This window comes from Pan paniscus, chromosome 1 (assembly GCF_029289425.2).
Source record: "Pan paniscus chromosome 1, NHGRI_mPanPan1-v2.0_pri, whole genome shotgun sequence".
NCBI lineage: Eukaryota > Metazoa > Chordata > Mammalia > Primates > Hominidae > Pan > Pan paniscus.
The window spans coordinates 73,531,701-73,553,945 of NC_073249.2; the positions used below are offsets into that span (position 1 = coordinate 73,531,701).

The 22,245-nt window shown below is 37.0% G+C and overlaps 1 protein-coding gene across 8 annotated transcripts in view; it reads left to right on the forward strand.

Annotated features, from left to right (window-relative positions):
* The window catches only part of COP1 (COP1 E3 ubiquitin ligase), a 277,806-nt gene that overhangs the window by 25,496 nt on the left and 230,065 nt on the right, over nt 1–22,245 (forward strand). For 5 of the 8 annotated variants that reach the window (XM_034941240.4, XM_034941236.3, XM_063598396.1 and 2 more), the window contains exons 2-3: nt 7,144–7,203; nt 15,834–15,931. In XM_034941240.4, the coding sequence (XP_034797131.1) occupies nt 7,144–7,203; nt 15,834–15,931 (158 nt within the window). Of the gene's footprint in view, nt 1–7,140; nt 7,204–15,833; nt 15,932–22,245 lie in introns of those variants that run through there. The other 3 variants (XM_063598401.1, XM_034941252.3, XM_063598407.1) reach the window with 2 other exon arrangements.

The following is a 22,245-nucleotide window of genomic DNA, read 5'->3' on the forward strand; positions in this document are numbered from 1 at the left end:
ACAGATTAGGGAGGAATCACTTCACAAAATACCAAATAAGTTTAATCTCTGCTTTTGAAAAAATGGAGATTTAAGTTTTTTAAGGCTTTTTATTAGAGCAAATGGAACTGGGAAAGAGTGAGATGATGGGACATAGACTGGAACTTAACTGCTGCCTGTGAAGATTGGTTCAGAGGATCTAGTGTTATCGGTATAGGTATAAAGAAGAGTTTGAGGTTTATTATTTTTTTTCCTTTTTACTCATTTTTTTTCTTTCAGTCCTGAATATACTTGGGGCCAGTTGAATTTGGATGCTGCTTTTGAAGGAAGCAAAGGAAGAATTAAGAAATTAAGGGAAAAGAGGAAGCTAGAGAAATTTCAAGTTTTGAAAATTTTGTGAAGAAGGAAGAAACATTTCCATGGCCCTTTTGCTGGGCGTCTTTCATTCTTGAAGTTGTATATAAATTTGAGTATATTTAAAATAATTTTTCCAAGGTCTTCTATGTGCTGATAGCTGTGATTTTGATTTTCATAATCACAATGATGCATATTTTTATTATTTTTTACTCTTCTGAGATTATAGCAAGATAGAAAGAACATTGGGCTTGGAATTTAAGACCTTGAAATTTAACTTTGGACAAATAATTTATTGTTTTGGAGTCTGTTTTTTCATGTATAAATTGGGATGTAGTAATATTCTATAAGATTATGAGGTTTAGAGTATATAATGCATGTAAAAAGGCATTATAAATTATAAAATCACAAAGAATCAGGTGGTTATTTGCTAGAGTTTGGCATTTGGTATCAAAAGACGGAAGTGTTTCTGCAGTCCTGTTTGTGTGAGGTGTAACTACTGCTTGTTTTTCTAAATGACTCTAGATTGTCCCTGGCTCTGATTATCTCAGTAATATTGTTATTTTTAAGTATTTAACCTTTGAAAGATTGATTTTTTTTTTTAGTTGGAACCAGTACTACTATAAGACAGTTGACACATTTTATGAAAGCATAATGGAGTTAGCATTTGTACTAAAATATGCATGTATTGAACTATGTACATATTAGTTTGTTGGACAGTTCTAAGATAGTACTTTGTAAGTACTTATTAAATTCACTTAATAAGTTTGGATGCTGCTTTTGAAGGAAATAATGAATATAAAAGGGAATGACAAATAGAGCACTGATTAACGATGTTACTTCGGCCGGATTGCAATATGACCCTTGATTAACTGAGATGATATGTCTTATAAATGCATATTAGATATGTGAAATAATTTTCTGTATCTGGATCTGTTCTGTACTGTTTTTTTTTTTTTTAAATGTCCCAAGTGACATACATTATCTTTTGGCAAGCTTAAGGTTGTGCAGTATGATATCTGTCCTTCTGGCAATTGGTATAAAAATGTCTTCTTCACAGCATTTTATTGCTTGAAGAACACGATTTTAATAAACAGTGACAAGAGGTAAAAGTTCAAAATAATCTCTACTAATACAGGTTGAGTGTCCCTAATCCAAAAATCTGAAATTTGAAATGCTCCAAAATCTGAACCTTTTTGAGTGCCAACATGACATGCAAAGAAAATACTTATTGGGGCATTTTGGATTTTAAATTTTTAGATGAGGGATGCTGAACCAGTAAGAATATAAATGCAAATATTTCAAAATGCAGACAGATCCGAATCTGAAACACTTCTGGTCTCAACCATTTTGGATGATGGATATTCACCCTGCAGTAGTTTGAATGATACTCAGTTTTTTGTTATATTTAAAGTTCTGTGGTTGGAGTTGTAAAGTCAGATGCCTGTAATAACCATCTTTTTTTTTCCATCTGAAATCATTATTCATTATGCTTATCTACTCTTGTGTTCCTTTCTTTTTCATTCTAATTCTTTCTTGATTTTTTTAACCTCCCTTTTAAAACAATTCTTTCTTCAGAACAAGTTTGCTAAAGTTTTCTAATTGAGAATTTTTTCTTTCAGTTTTTTAATTATTGTTATTGTATTTCTTTCAGTCCATTTTGAAATATTAGATTATGATTGTTATTTGTTTTGGTCATATTTTTCTGGCTTGCTTTCATTGTTTCTAGGGACAGCGTTATGTTTCTTTTTCCTTTGGGAACCTTTGTTTCTCATTTTTTAGTGATGAAAGATAAATGTATTTTGTATTTATGTTCATCATTACTATTTTTAGAGCTCTTTATTTGTGTACATCCTAGTTTCTGTCTGTCTTCATATTCCTTCTGCTTGCAGGATTTACATTAATATATCTTGTAGTACAGGTCTGTGGGCAGCGAATTCTCTTAAATTTGTGTTTGTTTGAAAATGAGTTTATTTGCTTTCATTTTGAAAGATATTTTTGTTGAGTATAAAATTCTGAGTTGAAAGTTTTTTCTCTTAGTATTTTAAAGAAGTATTTTTGGTTCTCACTAAAAAATGAGAAACAAAGAATTCCCAATGGAAAAAGAAACATAATACTGTCCCTAGAAACAATGAAAGCAAGCCAGAAAAATATGACCAAAACAAATGACAATTATAATCTAATATTTCAAAATGGACTGAAAGAAATAAATGCAGTAACAATAATAAAAGAACTGAAAGAAAAAATTCTCAATTAGACAGTGCCTGCTCCATTGTCTTTTGGCTAGTATAGTTTCTGATGAGAAGTCTGTTTCCGTTTTTATCTTTATTCCTCTGTATGTAATGTGTCTTTCTAGGGCTGCCTTTAAGGTTTTCTTTTTATTTTTGGTTTTAGCAGTTTAAGTGCATTGTACGTGTTAGGGATATTTTCTTGTTTTTGAAATCCCTATTTAGGGGTTTCTGAGTTTCTTAGATCTGTGGTTTGATGTCTTGTTATTTTAAAAATGATTTCAGTTACTGTCGCTACATATTTTTTCCTAACTCTTTCTCTGTCATCTGTGACTTCAATTACATGTATATTAGAACATTTCACATATGTCACAACTCTGGGATGCTTTGTTCTCTCTGTGTGTGTGTGTGTGTGTGTGTGTGTATCTGTGTGTTTTGTCACTTAGGCTGGAATGCAGTAGCCTGAAGAGAGGAAGAGAGGGGGGAAATAGCAGGTTGGTGGAGGAGTGAGAACACAGTGAGGTTTGCCATCTAATATGGGTGCAATTTGTGGCTCCCCAAAACAGTTACGGTAGTAACATCAAAGATCACTGATCGCAGATAATTATACAGGTATAATAATAATGCAAAAGTTTGAAATATTGTGAAAATTACCAAAATGTGACACAGAGATATGAAGTGAGCACATGGTGTTGAAAAAATGAGCTGCCAACAGACTCGCTCAGCGCAGGGTTGCCCATTCTCCTTGAATGCTTTTGATTGACAGTGTTACAGAGGTCCTGAATGGATTGTTTTTCTAAATGGATGGTTCTAAATGGATACGTTTTTCCCTTAACCTACTGTTGGTATATTCTTGTTCTTCAAAAATTGGAAAGAATTAATGGTAATTCATTAGGATCTCCTCTTCATTTCTGTAGTTTCTGAGATTTTTCATCCCTTTCTTGGGAAGGGGAGTAATTGGCCAGCCCTTCTTTCTTTATTCTATTCTACCTATTTCTGACAGGAATTCTTTAAAGTTTTTGGCTTGGGTGGATAGTACTCTTCCTAAGTATTGTAGTCTGTGCAGGCTGCTATAACAAAATGCCGTAAAATAGGCAGCTTAAAAACGACAAAACTTTATTTCTCATGTTTGTGGAGGCTGGGAAATTCAGCCTCCACAAACATGGGGAGGTTTTTATGTCTGGTGAGGGCTAGATTCCTGATACGCAGGCAGTGCCTGCTCTCTGGATCTGCCTGATTTCATGGAGGGAAGAGGGGATAAAATTCCTTTAGACCTCTTTTGTAAGGGCACTAATCCCTTTCATGAGAGTTCTGCCCTCATGACCTAAAAATCTCCCAAAGGCCCATGTTTTAACACCACCTTGGGGGTTAAGATTTCAACATATGAAATTTGGGAGAACACAAATATCAGACCATAGCACCAGTCCTATTACTAATGTATATTTTCCCGTATTTTCTCTTTTTGGTGTATTCTGCCACTCAGTGAATATTGTGTGCCAGGCATTGTATTGAGCGCCTCATAGATATCTTGTTAATCTGTGTAATGATTCTATGATATAAATGTCATCCCTGTTATACAAAGAAGGAATTACAATTAGAAAGATTAAACTACTTGCTCAAAGTCACAAAGCTGTAGATGGCATAGCTAGGATTAATTTCACTTTTCTTGAAAGCTGTGGGGTAGAACTGTGATTAAAAAGCCAGTATTTCAGCCAGGAATAAGTAGCTCATGCCTATAATCCCAACACTTCGGGAGGCCAGAGTGGGAGAATCGCTCCAGCCCAGGAGTTTGAGAACAGCCTGAGCAACATAAGGAGATCCTGTCTTATATATATACATATATACACACACACACACACACACACACGTATATTTATATGTGTATATATATGTGTATATATATAGTGTGTTTATATGTGTATATATATGTGTGTATATATATGTGTATATGTGTGTGTATATATGTGTGTATGTATATATATATGAGCTACATGTGGTGGTATGCACCTGTAGTCCCAGCTACTTGAGAGGCTGAGGCAGGAGAGATGTCCCGAGCCCAAGAGGTCAAAGTTGCAGTGAGTCATGATCATGCCAGTGCACTCCAGCCTGGGTGACAGAGTGAGACACTGTCTCAAAAAAAGAATGGAGACCTTCTTTGATTCTCTTGTTATTCAGAATACATTTCTTAAAAGCTATTGGCTTTAACTGATTTGATAGTAATTTTTAGGTACTGTAACTTTTAGTATAAGTAGAACACATTATGTGACATGACACGTACTGTACCCCTGCTTTTTCTTTTTTCTTTTTAAATAAACTAACGGATGATGGAGCTGTGTGCGAAGTAAACCTGTAGTCATTTCTTCCAGTTTTCAGGCCAGAAACCTTCACTGATTTTTGTCTCATACCCAACATCTATCAGCAAACCATAGTTCTACCTTCAGAATATATCTAGAATCTCACCACTTCTCATCAACCCAACTGCTACCATCCTAGTCCGTTTCAACACTGTTTCTCACTGGATTATGATAGCTTCCGTAACTATTTCTACACTTGGCATCCCTTTAGTCTTCTTTTCAGCATAGCAGGTAGAATGATCTGGTTCATTACTGTGTTGAATCCCATCACTCCTCTTTTCCAAATCCACCAGTGAATTACCGTTTTACTCAACTTAAAAGCCGAAGTCTTCAACACATTCCTTAGTTCTTTGAGGTGCCCTTTTTTTTCTCTTTTCTTTTTGAGATAGGGTCTTGCTCTGTCACCTGGGCTGGAGTGCAGTGGCACAGTCTCTGTTCACTGCAGCTTCGCCTGCTGTGCTCAAGTGATCATTCTACCTCAGCTTCTTGAGGAGCTGGGACTAGCTAGAGTAGCTGGGGCTGCAGGTGTGTGCCCCTATGCTTGCTAGTTTTTGTGTTTTAAAAAAAAATTTTTTTTTGTAGAGATGAGGTCTCAGTATATTGCTCAAGCTGTGAGAGTGCCTTTTTAAAAAATTTGCATAGAGGTGTTCTGTGTCTTAGCAGTGACATACTTGAAGGATCCTCAAACACTAAAATACCCCTTTCTCAAAATGCTAACGATTAGGTATGTATTGTTTTCTATTAAATAGCTCCTGACATATTCAGTGAATTGATTGGTTGGTTCTTTTGCCGTTCCTCCTGCTCTGACCCCCAAATCTCAGTTTTCTTTACTATGGGTCCCTTTGTAGCTGGTGTGTCCTCTTATTATTATGTATTTATCATTATTGTATATATTGTATATATTTTCACATTGTGTTGTAATATCATCTATACATATTTGAGTCTGCCATTAGACTTTACATTCCTGTATTCTAAGGGATAGTGTTTATGCCCAAGAAATTTTTCTTGAAGGAGTGAGTGTATTTTCAGTTACAGTTTTAAGTGTCATTGTATCATCCGTAAGGATTTGGATTTGTATGCAAATAAGAGAAAACTTGATAAACATTGACTTAAGCAAGTCAAGATTTACCTTCTCATGTAACGTGAAGTCCAGCAGAGACAATCCAAAGCTGATGCAGCTGCTCAAGGATTTCATCCAGGAACCAGTATCCTCCTTTCTTCCTAGCTTAAGGTTTTTGTCTTCATGGTCAGAAGATGGCTGTTGTATCTCTGAACACTGCATCAGAATTTTAGTAAGGAAGAAAAGGGAAGGATAAAAGGAAATGTCTTTTTACAAGGTTTTGCATTTTTGTTCTCATAGATGTGGCCCCTTAGAAACTGATGTCTATATTTCACTGGCCAGAATAATATCATATAGCCAATCCTAAGTACAAAAAAGGCTGGGATTTTGAGTATTCTGTTTTTTATTCTTTATAGGGAAAGAGGGGAGAAGAGGATTACAATTGGTATTTAAAGTACCAGAAAGTAGTGTAGGACAAGTGGTTAAGAACGTAGACCTGAATTTGAATTTTGACTTTGTTACTTCTTAGCTGTGTGACTTTAACAGCTCTCTGCTTCTGTTCCCTCATCTATAAACTGTGCCTAGTAGTTGGTACCTATTTCACTTTGTTGTTGAAACTATTAAATGAGTCAATATATATTGTGGGTTTAATGTGTATAGTTTGTTTTATTTAAATAGCTAATAAGTTGTTATGATTGTTGTCATCATTACCTACAAGCATTGTCGAAACTGGAATAATAAATTTATCACTCAAGGAATTAGCTTTATTTGGGATAGGAAGAAAAGAGTATTTAGCAGGTCTGGGTACACGCTTTTGAGTACATGTGATGGAAAACGATGGTAGAGCTTTCTTAAGGGCTCTGGTGACTGCATTGTACTACTAAAAATTATGTGCCGAGTTAAAATATTGGAACCATTTTGATTTACTCATTGAGTTCATTTTGAAGCTCAGTGACCCTTAGGGTCATCCTGAACAAATCATCATTTTACCAACAATCCCCTAAAGTTTAGTTCAATAGAAATTTCATCTCTTATTGATAGAATGTTTATAGACTTAGCTCTAAACTGTATATTGAAATATGATTTCATTGGTATTGTTACTAGTCTTTTCCAATTTGTAATCACTCTACTTTAAAAAAAAAATCAATTATTTTTCTTTTCTTTTTAGCCCCATCTGCTTTGATATGATTGAAGAAGCATACATGACAAAATGTGGCCACAGCTTTTGGTAAGACAATTCTATTGAGTAAAATAATCTTTTAACATTTTAAAACTTATCTGTAAATGTAGCCAATGAGAAGTTACGTGTTTTAAACCAACTTTGATTATGTTACAGTCATATTTTTTTTCTAGATATGTCTTTGTAGATGTGGCAGTTTAAGGCTGTTAACATAATGGCTGGCGCATAATTTCTGTCAAATGTTTAGATTTAGCATAGGCTTTACTGATGGATTTGAAAACTTCTGCGTTTATTAATTGTTAATAGGAACTTTTCACTCCTGTTCTTAGTGATGCTGGACAATCAGGACCAACCATGAAGCACTAATTACTCACTTGTGGGGATAGGTTGGAGAACACAGTGAAGCAGGCTAAGAAGGTCATGGAAAAAGAATACAGGATTAAAAAGTTCTGTGTTCTTTTCTTTAACACTTTGCTCAATATTAACTTTACATTATATCATGCCAGGTTAACTCATACATTAAAAAAATTTTTTAATTTTAAAATTTACATAATACCGAATTTATATTTTTTATATATTTTTTTCTGGTTCTTTAGTCTTGGAGGAATTTATAATTTTAACCACAGTTATGTAAACAGTGCAGTAGTGTTAAGTATGTTCATATTATTGTACAATTGATCTCTAGAACTTTTTGTGCAAAACTGAAACTCGTCACTCATTAAACAACAATTCCCCATTTCCCCTTCCCTGTATCCCCTGGCAGCCACCATTCTACTTTCTGTTTCTATGAATTTAACTATTCTAGATACCTCGAATAAGTAGAAGTATTTGTCTTTTTGTGACTCGCTTATTTCACTTAGCATAATGTCTTCAGTGTTGTAGCATGTGTCAGAATTTCTTTGCTTTGTAAGGCTGAATAATACTCCATTGTATATATATACTACATTTTGTTTATTCATCTATCAGTATACACTAGGGTTGCTTCTTCTACCTTTTGGCTGCTATGAATAATGCTGCTGTGAACATGGGTGTACAAACATCTCTTTGGGACTCTGCTTTCAAGTCTTTTGGGTGTATACTCAGAAGTGGAATTGCTGGATCATGTGGTAATTTTGTTTGTAATTTTTTGAGAAACTGCCATACAGTTTTCTATAGGGGCTGCACTATTTTATGTTCTCACCAACAGTGCATAAGAGTTCCAATTTTTCCACATCCTTGCCAACTCTTATTTTCTGTTGTTGGTTTTTGATAGTAACCATCCTGATGGATGTGTAATCTGTGTATTTTTAATTATTTTTGCTTATTTTTAAACCTATTCTGTTGGCATATTATTTTAGCCTTAGTATACCTTGTGTTCTAATACTCCTTATATTCTAATTCATATTGAAATCAGGCCCGTAATTTTATGCTGAAGTTGGATATGATATCGGGCAGATTTATATCCCTTCATCATGAAGAGTATTGGGTATTAACACTGGTCTGTAAGATCTTTCGTTTCATCTGGAGCATGATGCTTTAGTGATAGGTGTATTCCCTCTGCTAGTCACTTAAAAAGCTTTAAATAAAAATCACTTTCTTAGCTTGTATTATCTATATTCTTTCTTATAAAATAAAGTATTAAAATGATAACAGCAATGTATATTATTGCTTTAAAAAACAAGTCATTGTACAGGAAGATGTAATATAAAATACAAATGTCCACCTTTATCTAGTTTTTCTTACCCACCTCCTCAGAGGTTATCACAGGAAAAGGAATGATTAGGTATTCTTTCAGAATCCTTTTACTATTTTTTTAAGTCATTTTACTTTCTTGAATACTTTTTATTTTCTGGTATATCATTGACATTATTATGATTCACGAATCACTTTCTGCTCTGTATTGCCAATGACATTCTGGACATGTGGGTCTTGCTTCAGGGCTGATACAGGTATGGTCTTGGCCTTTTCAGGCCATTGTTCGGCAGTAGTGTTGTCTTTGTTCCATAAATTGACCTAGCATCTTAGCATTCCATAGGAAACCATATGTTTTTTTCAGAGATTTTGGATTATGATTATTCTGGAAAATTAGGTGATCTAGAGTAGGCTTTCTCAACCTTGTCACTATTGACATATTAGACCAGATAATTCTTTGTCGTAGGTGACTGCACTGTGCTTTATAGATTGTTTAGCAATACTTGACCCCTACCCAGTACCACCCCTGCCCATCTCTGCGGTTGTGACAACCAAAAATGTCTCTAGACATTGCAGATACCCCTTGGGGGACAAAATTTTCCTCCCTTGAGAAGTACTCATCTAGCGCTAAAAGAACAAGTTCTTGATATTGTTAGACCAGGATTCTACTTCTGGTTCTGAAACTTACCTAACCTTTGTCAAGTTACTCACTCTCTGCTGCTGCTGTCCTGTTCCTCTTCTTCCTCATTCTCTTTTTACTCCTTCAATTCCTCCTCTTTTTATAGATTTAAAAGTGTTGAAATACGAAATAGATTGTGAAGTGAGGTTTTTAATTTTCTTGAGTGTCCTGTAACTTACATATCCATTGTGGCATTTTTTAAAAAAGGCCCTGCATCAGTTCAGTGACCTTTTTTCACTATGTTGTGAAGTGGAATAAATTACTGATTGACCTTATAAATGGACAGGCTAGGGCTTTTCAATAAATTTATAATCTTCATGTTGTCTTTAGGTCATTGTTGGAAAGCCCCATTGCTTTCTTAAATAGCTTTACCTCCTGCTCTCAAAACAGTTTAGGCTTAGATCCTTATTATAATACAATTTCATTTTTATGTTATACCCTGATGAGAACGTGTTTTTTTTGTTTATTTGTTTGGTTTTTTTTTTTTGAGATGGAGTCTCGCTCTGTCACCAGGCTGGAGTGCAGTGGCTCGATCTCCGCTCACTGCAACCTCCACCTCCCGGATATTCCAGCGATTCTCCTGCCTCAGCCTCCCGAGTAGCTGGGATTACAGGCGTGTGCCACCACGCCCGGCTAATTTTTTGTACTTTTAGTAGAGACGGGGTTCACCATGTTAGCCAGGATGGTCTCGATCTCGTGACCTTGTGATCCGCCCGCCTCGGCCTCCCAAAGTGCTGGGATTACAAGCGTGAGCCACTGCGCCCAGCCGAGAATGTGTTTTAAGATACCCACTGGAGAGCAGGTTTTAGTAGAATAGAGGCCATAATGTTGGCAGGAACTATTAAAATTGGAGGCTGTCAATTCCAACATCAGGCTTGCTATACTGATTTTTTTTTTCTTTTTGCAGTTTTGTTTAAAGCAAAAGTTTATAATTATTTACTCTTTCCTAACATGTGAGGGCTATGGAACTTCAGTCATTAACCGTAGCCTCTTGTGTCAACTTTCTAGTAACGTAAATTCTGGCTGGTAAGCTGGATTCAAGCAGTATACCACTTCAAAGCTCATCCAAATTATTACCACTAAATCAAATTGGACCACATCAGCTGTTTTTCCCTCATCCCAAGTGAAAATGTCTTTCCTAGTAACAATTTGGAGACAATATAGCAGGAACTTCTTTCACTTTATTTATTCCCACTTGAGAACCCACTGTTACCTGTATCTGTAGCCTAACTGAAATACAGTGATATAATAAGAAATCTGACTTTTACATAACGTAGAGATAAAATTGGCTCTTTGTCTTTGCCCATTTGCTGCCTCCAGCTTGTGCCCTGTACCGTATGTCTACCAAGCCCTGATTTACTATTTCGCTTCATTACAAGTTAGTTACAATTAATGGGGTCCTTCAGCATCGTCATCTCCCAGCATGTGGGTGATCAAGCCTGAGTGTCAAATTGCCTTTTGAGACTCTTGGCTAATCCATCATCTTGCACCATACTTTTGGTCTTTCTTTACACCTGGTTATTAGATGTAATGACTGGTTCTGATTTGTCCTGGCTGTTCTTGTTATAGTTTATTCTTTTTTCTAGAATTTTCTGATTACTTACAGTTGTTTATATCTACTCATCCTTGTTTACATAGATATAAAAAGATATTTATATTTGTTAGCAAGTATATACATAGTAGAAGAAACAACCATATACATCTATAGAGAAATACACATTTTTTATTAGCAGATACATATTTAATAGAGGAAATAGGTACCCATTTATATCAGCAGAATTAAAATAATTATTTTTAAGAGTTGCAGTGTGAGTAGCTTGAAAATTTCTCAGGTGGACCCGAGATATGTGTCCCTTTTACCTCTTTGTTATGCCCACCTGTTGTTGAGCACTAATCTAGATACTTATCCTTCTCTTAGTATCCAAAGCTTTGTATGCAGGCTGGTAATGGTCAAGTAGATTAGATGAATGAGAATGAATTAGAGTTACTGGGGTAAGAAATACTGAAAATTTGTAGTTTGTTTTATATGATCCAGAAGGCAGCAGACAGGCGTATGTTGCTTTCCTGGCTGTATCTACTCATTCATGCATTCAACATTTACTGAGTTTGAATTCTTTTAACAGGATATTGTGCTAAACATTAAGGGTACAGAGGGTAAAACAAATCCTTGCATTTAATGACCAAATAGAAGAAGGGCTGATAGGCACATACAGAAATAAGTACAAGATAAGATAGTAACTATTTCTCAAACTAAGGCAGGTCTCTTTTGGGGTGGTAGTGAAGTAGTAGATGCTCTAAGATACACTCGATGCATCCTGTTGTCACTTAAGTTGTATACAGTGGTATGTAATTTGATATACTTTGATTTTACAATATAATGGATTTTATCAAGTGCAATGCAGAAAAATCACTTGAACTAGTGTTAGTGAGGACAGTTACTTCCAGCTATGTCCCATTTTTTTTTTTTTTTTTGTCTGAGAGATAGTGTAGTAAGCCTATTGATGTGGAATAAGATTAGGATACTAAAGAAAAGAGGATTTTCTACTAGATTTTGGAATAATTTCTTGTATATTGACAAAAAATTTTTTTTCTGTTTTTGAGACTGGGTGTCACTCTCTCACCAGGCTGGAGTGCAGTGGTGCAAACATGGCTCACTGAAGCCTCGATCTCCTGGGCTCAAGCAATCCTCCTGCTTCAGCCTCCTGAGTAGCTAGGATCACAGGGACACACTGCCACCATGCATGGCTAATTTTTAAAATTTTTGTAGAGTTGGGGTTTCACCACATTGCCTGAGCTGGTTGAAACTCCTGGGCTCAGGCAATCCTCCTGCCTTGCCCTCCCAAATTGCTGAGATTACAGGCATGAGCCACTGCACCCAGCCTAACAAACTCCTCTCTGACTTAACAGCTTAGCTTGTTCTTGTCATATGCACATTTTCTATCATTTATTTTAAAGAAAAGTTATTTGCTAAAACCCATAATGTTCTCCTTCTACTTATCTGTCAACCCATCTCTTATCTTTATTATGTAATTTTTTTTTTTTTTTGAGACGGAGTCTCACTTTGTCGCCCAGGCTGGAGTGCAATGGCGTGATCTTGGCTCACTGCAACCTCTGCCCCCCAGGATCAAGCAATTTTCCTGTCTCGGCCTACTGAGTAGCTAGGACTATAGGTGTGCACCAACATGCCCGCTAATTCTTGTATTTTTAATAGAGATGGGGGTTTCACCATGTTGCCCAGGCTGGTCTCAAACTCATGACCTCAAGTGATCCACCCACCGTGGCCTCCCAAAGTGCTGGGATTACGGCGTGAGCCGCTGCATCCGGCCTTGTCTTTTTTTAAAAAAAAAACTAAAAAAAAAAAATTCTCCTGACCTCAAGTGATCTGCCCACCTTGGCCTGCCAAAGTGCTGGGATGACTGGCATTAGCAGATATACCCAGCCCGGCATGTCTCTTACCTTTTTTTGGGATGGAGTGGGGTGGGGACGGAGTTTTGCTCTTGTTGCCCAGGCTGGAGTGCAGTGGTGTGATCTTGGTTCACTGCAAGCTCCACCTCCCGGGTTCAAGCGATTCTCCTGCCTCAGCCTCCCGAGTAGCCGGAATTACAGGTGCCTGCCACCATGCCCAGCTAATTTTTTGTATGTTTAGTAGACACGGGGTTTTGCCATGTTGGGCAGGCTGGTCTCGAACTCCTGACCTCAGGTGATCTGCCAGCCTTGGCCTCCCATAGTGCTGGAATTACAGGTGTGAGCCACTGCTCCCGGCCATCTCTTATCTTTAATAACCTTTCAGAGTCTCTCCTTTATGACTTGCTTTGTTTGAACTTGCTGATTTTTTGTTGTTTTTTTGAGACAGAGTCTCGCTGTGTCCCTCAGGCTGGAGTGTAGTGATGCAATCTCTGCCCACTGCAACCTCAGCCTCCTGATTAGCTACAACCATAAGCCATGCAGAAGCAGGCCCAGCTAATTTTTGCATTTATTATTATTATTATTATTTTTGTAGAGACAGGGTTTTGCCATGTTGCCCAGGCTGCTGATTTAAAAAAAGAGTTAAATTTTGTATGTATATTTCCTGGTAATGTTAACTCATTTCCTTTTTCCCTAAGCAGACTATAAATTTCTTCATGTTGTGATTCTTAGTCTATTGTATTTGCTTGCCTACGTTATGCTTCTTCCTTGTAATAAAAATGAAAATAAAGATTTAGTATGTTATTTCCTTCAGTGAAATTTCCATGTAGGAAATTTTCAGTCATACATGAAGCATATTTTGTGATTATGGTAATCCTAGCCTTGTCAGAGTTGCAAGAGGTGATGATACTGTTTTTGGAACATTGTGCAGGTCATTTTTCAGTAGATATTTGCATATCTGTTATGTGCCTGGCATTTACTTCAGTCTTTAGGTCCCTGTGATTTGCCAAAGACCACTGTTACTTTGATTCTTCACATCTTCCTCCTTTTTACTTATCTTGAAAGTAACAAATGTGAGATGTGAAAGTAGTTGATAACCAGAAGGGCGAAACCTGGGGAATGTAGGTTTTTATTTTTTTGTTTGTTTTCTTTTGTATTTTGTTAAGGTGGAGGGGGAAGGTAAGTGGATATAAAAATCAACTTCAGTTTACAAAGCTCAAGTAAATTTATAGTAATTTGGATACGTAATAAAAGAGGTACTTTCTCTGTAGGAATGATTTTTACAGATCACCTTTGTAATTTCTTAGAAATCATTTTTTTCCTGAGTGTTACCAGTAATACTTATTTATTATAGAAACCTGAATTAAAGACATCTACAAAGAAAACATTTCCCATAATTATATGACCCAGAAACAAATACTGTTAACATTGTGAGGATTGTCTTTTATGGTTTATTTTAAATGTATACATATATGATTTTTTAAGAGAAGTGGGATTATATTATATCCACTGTGTTATAGATTGTCATTTTTATTCAGCAGTATGTATAATAACATTTTTTTCTTTTTTCTTTTTTTTTTAATATTTTTTTCTCATATCAGTTTGACACTTTTCCATGATTTGGTGAAAAATACTTAAGGAGTGTTTTTTTTAATAGGGAGGCACACAAATGTAAAAGGTTTAACATTATAGAAATATATAATGTAAGAAAGGGAAAATTTTCTGTAATCACAGTTCTCTAGCAATAACTATGAGTAGTTTATTTTTATGGCATACAAATTACAATAATTTGTATTGGATGGCTGTATAGCATTGCATTGGATTGATGTTTACAAATTTAGTTAGTCAATTTCTTAGTGTTTAGGTTGCTTCTGTTTTATTTTGCTATTTACAGATAACCTTGTATTAAACACCCTTCTAAATATATATTTCCTTAGGATAAATTCCTAGAAGTAAAATATTCAAAAGGGTATGTAAAAACCTTAAGGTTTTTCCTGCAACTTGCCTTCTAGGAAAGTTGTGCTGGTTAACATTTTCTGTAACAGTAGTTGAGATTGTTCATATCCACATATACTCTTTAACTATGACATTATTTTCTTTTGTCTTTTTTTCTCTTTTTTTCAGACAGGGTCTCATTCTGTCACTCAGGCTGGAGTGCACTGGCATAATCATGGCTCACTGTAGCCCTGAACTCCTGGGCTCAGGTGATCCTCCTGCCTCACCCTCCCAGTAGCTGCATATGCTATCATGCCTGGCTAATTTTTTCATTTTCTGTAGTAATGGAGTCTTGCTATGTTCCCCAGGCTGGTCTTGAACTCTTGGCCTCAAGTGATCTTCCTGCCTCTGCCTCCTAAAGTGTTGGGATTACAGGCATGAGCCGTTGTGCCTTACTGGCAGTATTTTATTTTTCCATCCTGATTGGTAAAATCTAGTATATAATTTTAAATCAGCTTTTTGTGACTCTTGAAGATGATGGTTTTCTCATGTTTATTGACTAATTTTTGTCTTTCGTTGAGTTTTCTGTTTCTCTTTTTTATTTCAATGAACTCTGAGTATTAAGGGTGTTAGCAGGCCAATAGTATGAATAGTCTGTTTGCTTAACTGAGCTGTAGGCATTAGCTTTTCTGGTGTTGTTATGAACTATCTAAATTGCATAAACTTAAAATTTAGGGAGTACAGCTTGTTAAATTTGTATACAGTGTCCTTGATGTTTGAGTTTGGTTTGAAATAACTTTTGTGTACTGTTTACCCAGTAAGTGCCCTGTATATCCTGTTGATAATGTAAAAATATAAGCAAAAATAAATTTATTAGATTAGTTATGTTGAAAATGAGGAATAGAAGACTAATAGTCATTATTTTGTGACCAGTTTATTAATTTTTCATTGATTTAATTAAGCCTTTTTTTTCCCCCCCTACTAATAGCTACAAGTGTATTCATCAGAGTTTGGAGGACAATAATAGATGTCCCAAGTGTAACTATGTTGTGGACAATATTGACCATCTGTATCCTAATTTCTTGGGTGAGTCTTTGGAATGATTTTTATTTTAAAAATATTTCGATCCCCAAAATTGTGTGCTAGCACTAATTTATTCAGAAAATCTACCTTAGTGGTAAGCAAGTCTCTCTCTACTGTATACCACAGTGCTTTCCTCTTCTTGGGTTGTGACATAGATTCTATACATTGTTAGTATTTTATTATTTTTAAGTTTTATTAAAAATTTCATAAAACTTTTAGATTATTGTGTAGATCAGGGACCCCTGGGCCATGGACTGGTACCAGTCTGTGGCCTATTAGGAACTGGGCTGCACAGCAGGAGGTGAGGGGCTGGCAGGTGAGCGAGCACTACTGCCTGTGCTCTGTCTCCTGTCAGATCAGTGGGTGGCATTAGATTCTCAGAGGAGTATTAACCTGATTGTGAACTGCACATGCAAGGGATCTAGGTTGCACGCTCCTTATGAGAATCTGATGCCTGATAATCTGAGGTGGAACAGTTTCATCCTGAAACCATCCCTCCCACCTCCCTTCAGTCTGGAAGAATTGTTCTCTATGAAACCAGTCCCTGGTGCCAAAAAGGTTGGGGACTGCTGATGTAGATGACAGACTGGATGTGAGGTTTAACAAAAATGGCAGCGGTTCTGAACACCTTTAGGTATCCCTGTGAAGTGTTATACATCCCTACTGTTTCTGCTTTTGCGGCAGAAGTGAGAAAGAGTCCATGGGTCTCGGGAACTCAGGTTTGTTGAATATTGAGGGCAAGGGGACAAAAAAACTTGGGTGTGATGCTTGCTGAGTTGGGAGTGAATGGGTGAAGAGAATCTGAACTAGGGAGGCAATTAAAAATTAAGAACTTGGGAAGGAATACATGGAGGAGAACTTTTGAGAGAGGAGTGGTAAGAGAGACATGAATAGGGAATCCTTAAGTATAAATGATAAATGATCGGAAATAATAACTAGTCAGAACCAACTGTGAATATCAGAAAAGTTCTGCATGTTAACTACCCTAAGATATTGTAGGAAACCTTTAATCTGAGTGTTTTGGGAATGAATAATAAGCTAAAGATTAATTTTCAGGTATGAGTAGGCATGAAGTAGGGCACTCTTGGGATTATATATCAAAAAGGTCAATTCTGCATTTTAAAGACTAATATGCTCAGAGTTAGGGTGTGGTGACTACTTTTGTATTAGATTCTGACCTGCTAGTACTTTGGTGGCAGTTTGATTTTTAGCTCAAATTGTTGTTTAAAATAAATTATGAATTTGAACGTATTCAGCTATGGTTTTCCTTTTTATCTGCTCTAAAAGTGCCTTAGCTACAATAGCTTTTTCTCTGTTACTCTTCACTGTAATTTTTTTTTATGAAGGAAAATCACTGGAGGATTACATAGCAGAAAGGGGTGCTTAAAGGAATTGAAGATTTTCTGCTAGAATGACAAATTCTTCTAAGTGGCTAAAGTTTTATGGCAAACTTGGAGAAGGAACTTAGGAAAACAACAAAGAGAGAAATATTGAGTGGCATGGTACCTTGCAGGATGAGACTTGATGGCCTAGTTTAGATAATAGGGAAACCACATCCTGTAGGGCAAAATCCTTTGTCCCTGTGCTTGTAAATTTGGATTGATGCTGCCCTGTGGAATCTAGGATCACTAAAGATCACTATGCTTTTTCTGTAGTCATAACTTTGGAAAACTACTTACTCTTTTGGAGTGGTTAAATATATAAAGGAATGTGATGTTCTGAAGATTTTGGTGTTTACTAGATTTTTCAGGCAACATTCCTTAGTTCACAAGTTTGAAATTCTGTTTTGTGAGTTTCTAAATAGTGAGAGAGAGTTATATATGAGTATGGAAGGAATATAAAAATATACTGCCACTTAAGCTGGAAAGTGATCCCCTACATTATATATATTCTCTCTTTTTTTTTTTTTTTTTTTTTGAGACAGCGTCTCACTCTGTTGCCCAGGCTAGAGTGCAGTGGCACGATCTCGGCTCACTGCAGCCTCCGCCTCCCAGGTTCAAGGATTCTCCTGCCGCAGTCTCTCTGGTTGCTGGAATCACAGGCGTGCGCCACTACACCCGGCTAATTTTTGTGTTTTTAGTAGAGACAGGGTTTCACCATGTTGGATAGGCTGGTCTCGAACTCCTGGACTCAAGCGATCCTCCCGCCTCAGCCTCCCAAAGTGCTGGGACTACAGGTGTGAGTCATTGCGCCTGGCCTTAGATATTCTCAAATATATGTATCTAATGAACAGTGAAGTCACATTTACTGATTTTTTTTTTTTTTGAGACAGCGCCACACTCTGTTACCCGCTGGAGTGCAGTAGTGCGATCGTGGCTCACTGCAGCCTTGATCTCCCTGGTTCAGGTGATCTTCCCACCTCAGCCTCCCAAGTAGCTGGGGCTACAGACATGTGCCACCATACCTGGCTATTTTTGTTTGTTTGTTTTTGTAGAGACAAGGTCTCACTATGTTTTCCAGGCCGGTCTGAAACTCCTGGGCTCCAGTGATCCTCCTGCCTCAGCTTCTTAAAGTGTTGGGATTACAGATGTGAGCCATTGTGCCTGGCCAATTACTGTTTTTTTTTTTTTTTCATTTTGTTTTTTTGAGACAAAGTCTCGCACTGTCACCCAGGCTGGAGTGCAATGGCATGATCTTGACTCACTGCAACCTCCACCTCCTGGGCTCACACGATTCTCCTGCCTCAGCCTCCCTAGTAGCTGGGATTATAGGCGCACACTACCACACCCTGCTAATTTTTTGTATTTTTAGTAGAGACAGGGTTTCACTATGTTGGCCAGACTGGTCTCAAACTCCTGACCTCGTGATCACCCACCTCGGCCTCCCGAAGTACTGGGATTACAGGTGTGAGCCACCGCCCCTGGCCCAATTACTGATTTTTTAAGCTAGAAGTTATCTTGACGGTGATCTCTAGTGCAGCTTTCAGTGGGATTATATTATTGTCAACTGTGGAAATAACATTTCATCCTGATACATCTATCTGTGTTTTTCTGCTGATTACCTCTTCTAGCCATGTCCTTTGTTCAGTGATAGCCAAATCCTAAGGTCTTACACTAGGTATGTAGAGACTATCTCCTGTTGGCTCAGAGTAATGTCATTGAGATATGTCGATCCATGTGTTCCTGAAAGTGGAATATCACTTGTTTTTTTCTATACTAAAAAATGTCTTCTAAGTTATTTTCATTGCTTCAGCTTAAGATGGCATGATTTGCATAATGCCTGCAGTTCTTAGTTGGGTTAAGGAGACCTAGAGCCTTTTAAAATGATTTCAGATTTCCTCTTAGCCTGGTAAAGTAATTGAGCATATGTTATATGATTCTGAGATGTTCTTGGCATCCTTGCACCTACTTAATTGATAGGTTAAGACTTCCAATGCCTAGTCATAGGTAGAGGACTGGTCCACACAATTTCTATAGCAGTACTCTTTAAAACTTTTTGCTTGTATAACTCATATGAAAATTTTGAAAAGTGATGATCCGTGCATATTTTTAAGTTTGCATTAAAATTTTTTCGTCAAAACTTTAAGTGATTGTAAAGAATACAATTTTGGCCAGGTGCAGTGGCTCAAACCTATAATCCTAACACTTTGGAAGGCTGAGGCAGGAGGCTTATTCGAGGCCATGAGTTTGCGACCAGTCTGGGCAATATAGCGAGACCTTGTCTCTATAAAAAATTAGCCAGGCGTGTTGGTATGCAGCTGTTGTCCTAGCTTCTTGGGAGGCTGAGGTGAGAGGATCATGTGAGCCTGAGGATTTTGAAGCTGCAGTGAGCTATGATTGTACCATTCCACTCCAGCCTGGGCAACAAAGCAGAGACTCTGTCTCAAAAATAATTAAATAAAGTTTTTAAAAAGAGAGTAAATTCTAGAGTATTATAAAAATGATTACTTCAGAACTGTTTTATCACTTTTTAAAATGTAACCGGTGGAATCTAAATGTCATAGTGATTTGTTACTTAAATATTGATTTAAAAATATATAAGTAAGCTTTTTATTCAATACCAGAAATTTCATTCATTACCTTTTTTTGTGAACTTAAATTTCATATCACACACATAGTTTTATCCTTATAATCTATTTCCGTGCTTGAAATTCTGACTGATCTGCCTGTAGTACTTTTCTGTAACAAAATTGTATATACAGGCATACTTTTATTGTACTTTGCTTTATTGCACTTTATAGAAGTTGCATTTTTTTTTAACAAATTGAAAGTTTGTGGCAACCCTGCATTAAGTCTCTTGATGCCACTTTTCCACTACCATGTGCTCACTTCATATCTCTGTGTGCTCAGAAGAATGTCACTGAGATCTTTTAGCCAAGGTGTGAATGCAAAGGAAAAGTTCTTGAACGAAATTAAAAGTGCTACTCCAGTGAAGACATGAATGATAAGAAGGCAAAATCGCTTATTGCTGATATGGAGAAAGTTTAGTAGTCTGGATATATACCAGCCACAACATTCCCTTAAGCCAAAGTCTTATGCAGAACAAGACCCTAACTCTCCTAAATTCTGTGAAGGCTCAGAGAGGTGAGGAAGCTGCAGAAGAAAAGTTTGAAGCTAACAGACGTTGGTTCAAGAGATTTAAGGAAAACAGCCATCTCCATAACATAGAAGTACAAGGTGAAGCAGCAAGTGCTGACGTAGAAGCTGTAGCAAATTATCCAGAAGACCTAGGTAAAAATCATTGTTGAAGGTGGCTATAGTAAATGACAGATTTTCAGTGTAGATATAACAGCCTACTTTTTTTTTTTTTTTTTTTTTTTTTGAGATGGAGTCTCGCTCTGTTGCCCAGGCTGGAGTGCAGTGGTGCGATCTCGGCTCCCTGCAAGCTCCACCTGCTGGGATCATGCCATTCTCCTGCCTCAGCCTCCTGAGTAGCTGGGATTACAGGCGCCCACCACCAAGCCCAGCTAATTTTTTGTATTTTTAGTAGAGACGGGGTTTCACTGTGTTAGCCAGGATGGTCTTGATCTCCTGACCTCGTGATCCACCAGTCTAGGCCTCCCAAAGTGCTGGGATTACAGGCATGAGCTACCGCGCCTTGCCTAACAGACTTCTTTTGGAAGAAGATGCCATCTAGGACTTTAATTGCTGGAGAGGGAAGTCAGTGCCTGCCTTCAAAGCTTCCAAGGACAGGCTGACTCTCTTGATAGGGGTTGATGCAGCTGGTGACTTTAAGTGCCACTGCTCATTTACCATTTTGAAAATCCTAGAGCCCTTAAGAATTATGCTAAATCTACCATGTCTGTGCTCTGCAAATAGAACAACAAAGCCTGAAGACAGCATATCTCTTTTCAGCGTGATTTACTGAATATCGTAAGACCTCTGTTGAGACCTACTGCTTAGAAAAAAAGATTCCTTTCAAAATATTACTGCTCATTGACAATGCACCTGGTCACCCAAGAGCTCTGATAGAGATGTACAAAGGAGAGTAAGGTTGTTTTCATACTGCTAACACAATATCCATTCTGTAGCCCATAAATCAAGGAGTAATTTTGACTTTCAGGTCTTATTATTGAAGAAACACGTTTCATAATAACTGCCATAGTGATAATGAGTCCTCTGAGATCTGGGCAAAGTAAATGGAAAACCTTTTGGAAAGGATTCACCATTCTAGATGCCATTAAGAACACTCACGTTTCATGGGAGGAGGTCAAAATATCAACATTAAAAGGAGTTTGGTGGAAGTTGATTCCAGCCGTCATGGATGACTTTGAAGGGTTCAAGACTTCAGTAGAGGGAGTAACTGCATATGTGGAGGAAGTAGCCAGAGAGCTAGAATTAGAAATGGAGCCTGAAGATGTGACTGAATTTTCCTGTACTATCCTGATAAAACTTAAACAGATGAGGAATTGTTTCTTATGGATGAACAAAGAAAGTGGTTTCTTGAGATGAAATCTACTCCTAGTGAAGATGCTGTGAACATTGTTGAAATGACATCAAAGAATTTAGAATATTACATAAACTTAGTTGATAAAGCAGCAAGAGGGCTTCAGAGGTTGACTAACTTTGAAAGAAATTCTACTGTGAGAAAGATGCTATCATGTAACATTGCAGGCTATAGAGACATTTTTTGTGAAAGGAAGAATCAGTTGATGCAGCAGTCTTTGTCATTGTGTTCTTTTAAGAAATTGCCACAGCCAGCCTAGTCTTCAGTGACTACCACCCTGATCAGTCAGCAGCCGTCAACATGGAGGCAAGACTCTCTACCAGCAAAAAGATTATGACTTGCCAAAGGCTCAGATGGTCATTAGCATTTTTTAGCAATAAAGTATTTTTTAATAAACGTATATATTAATACTTTTTTAAAAAGACATAATA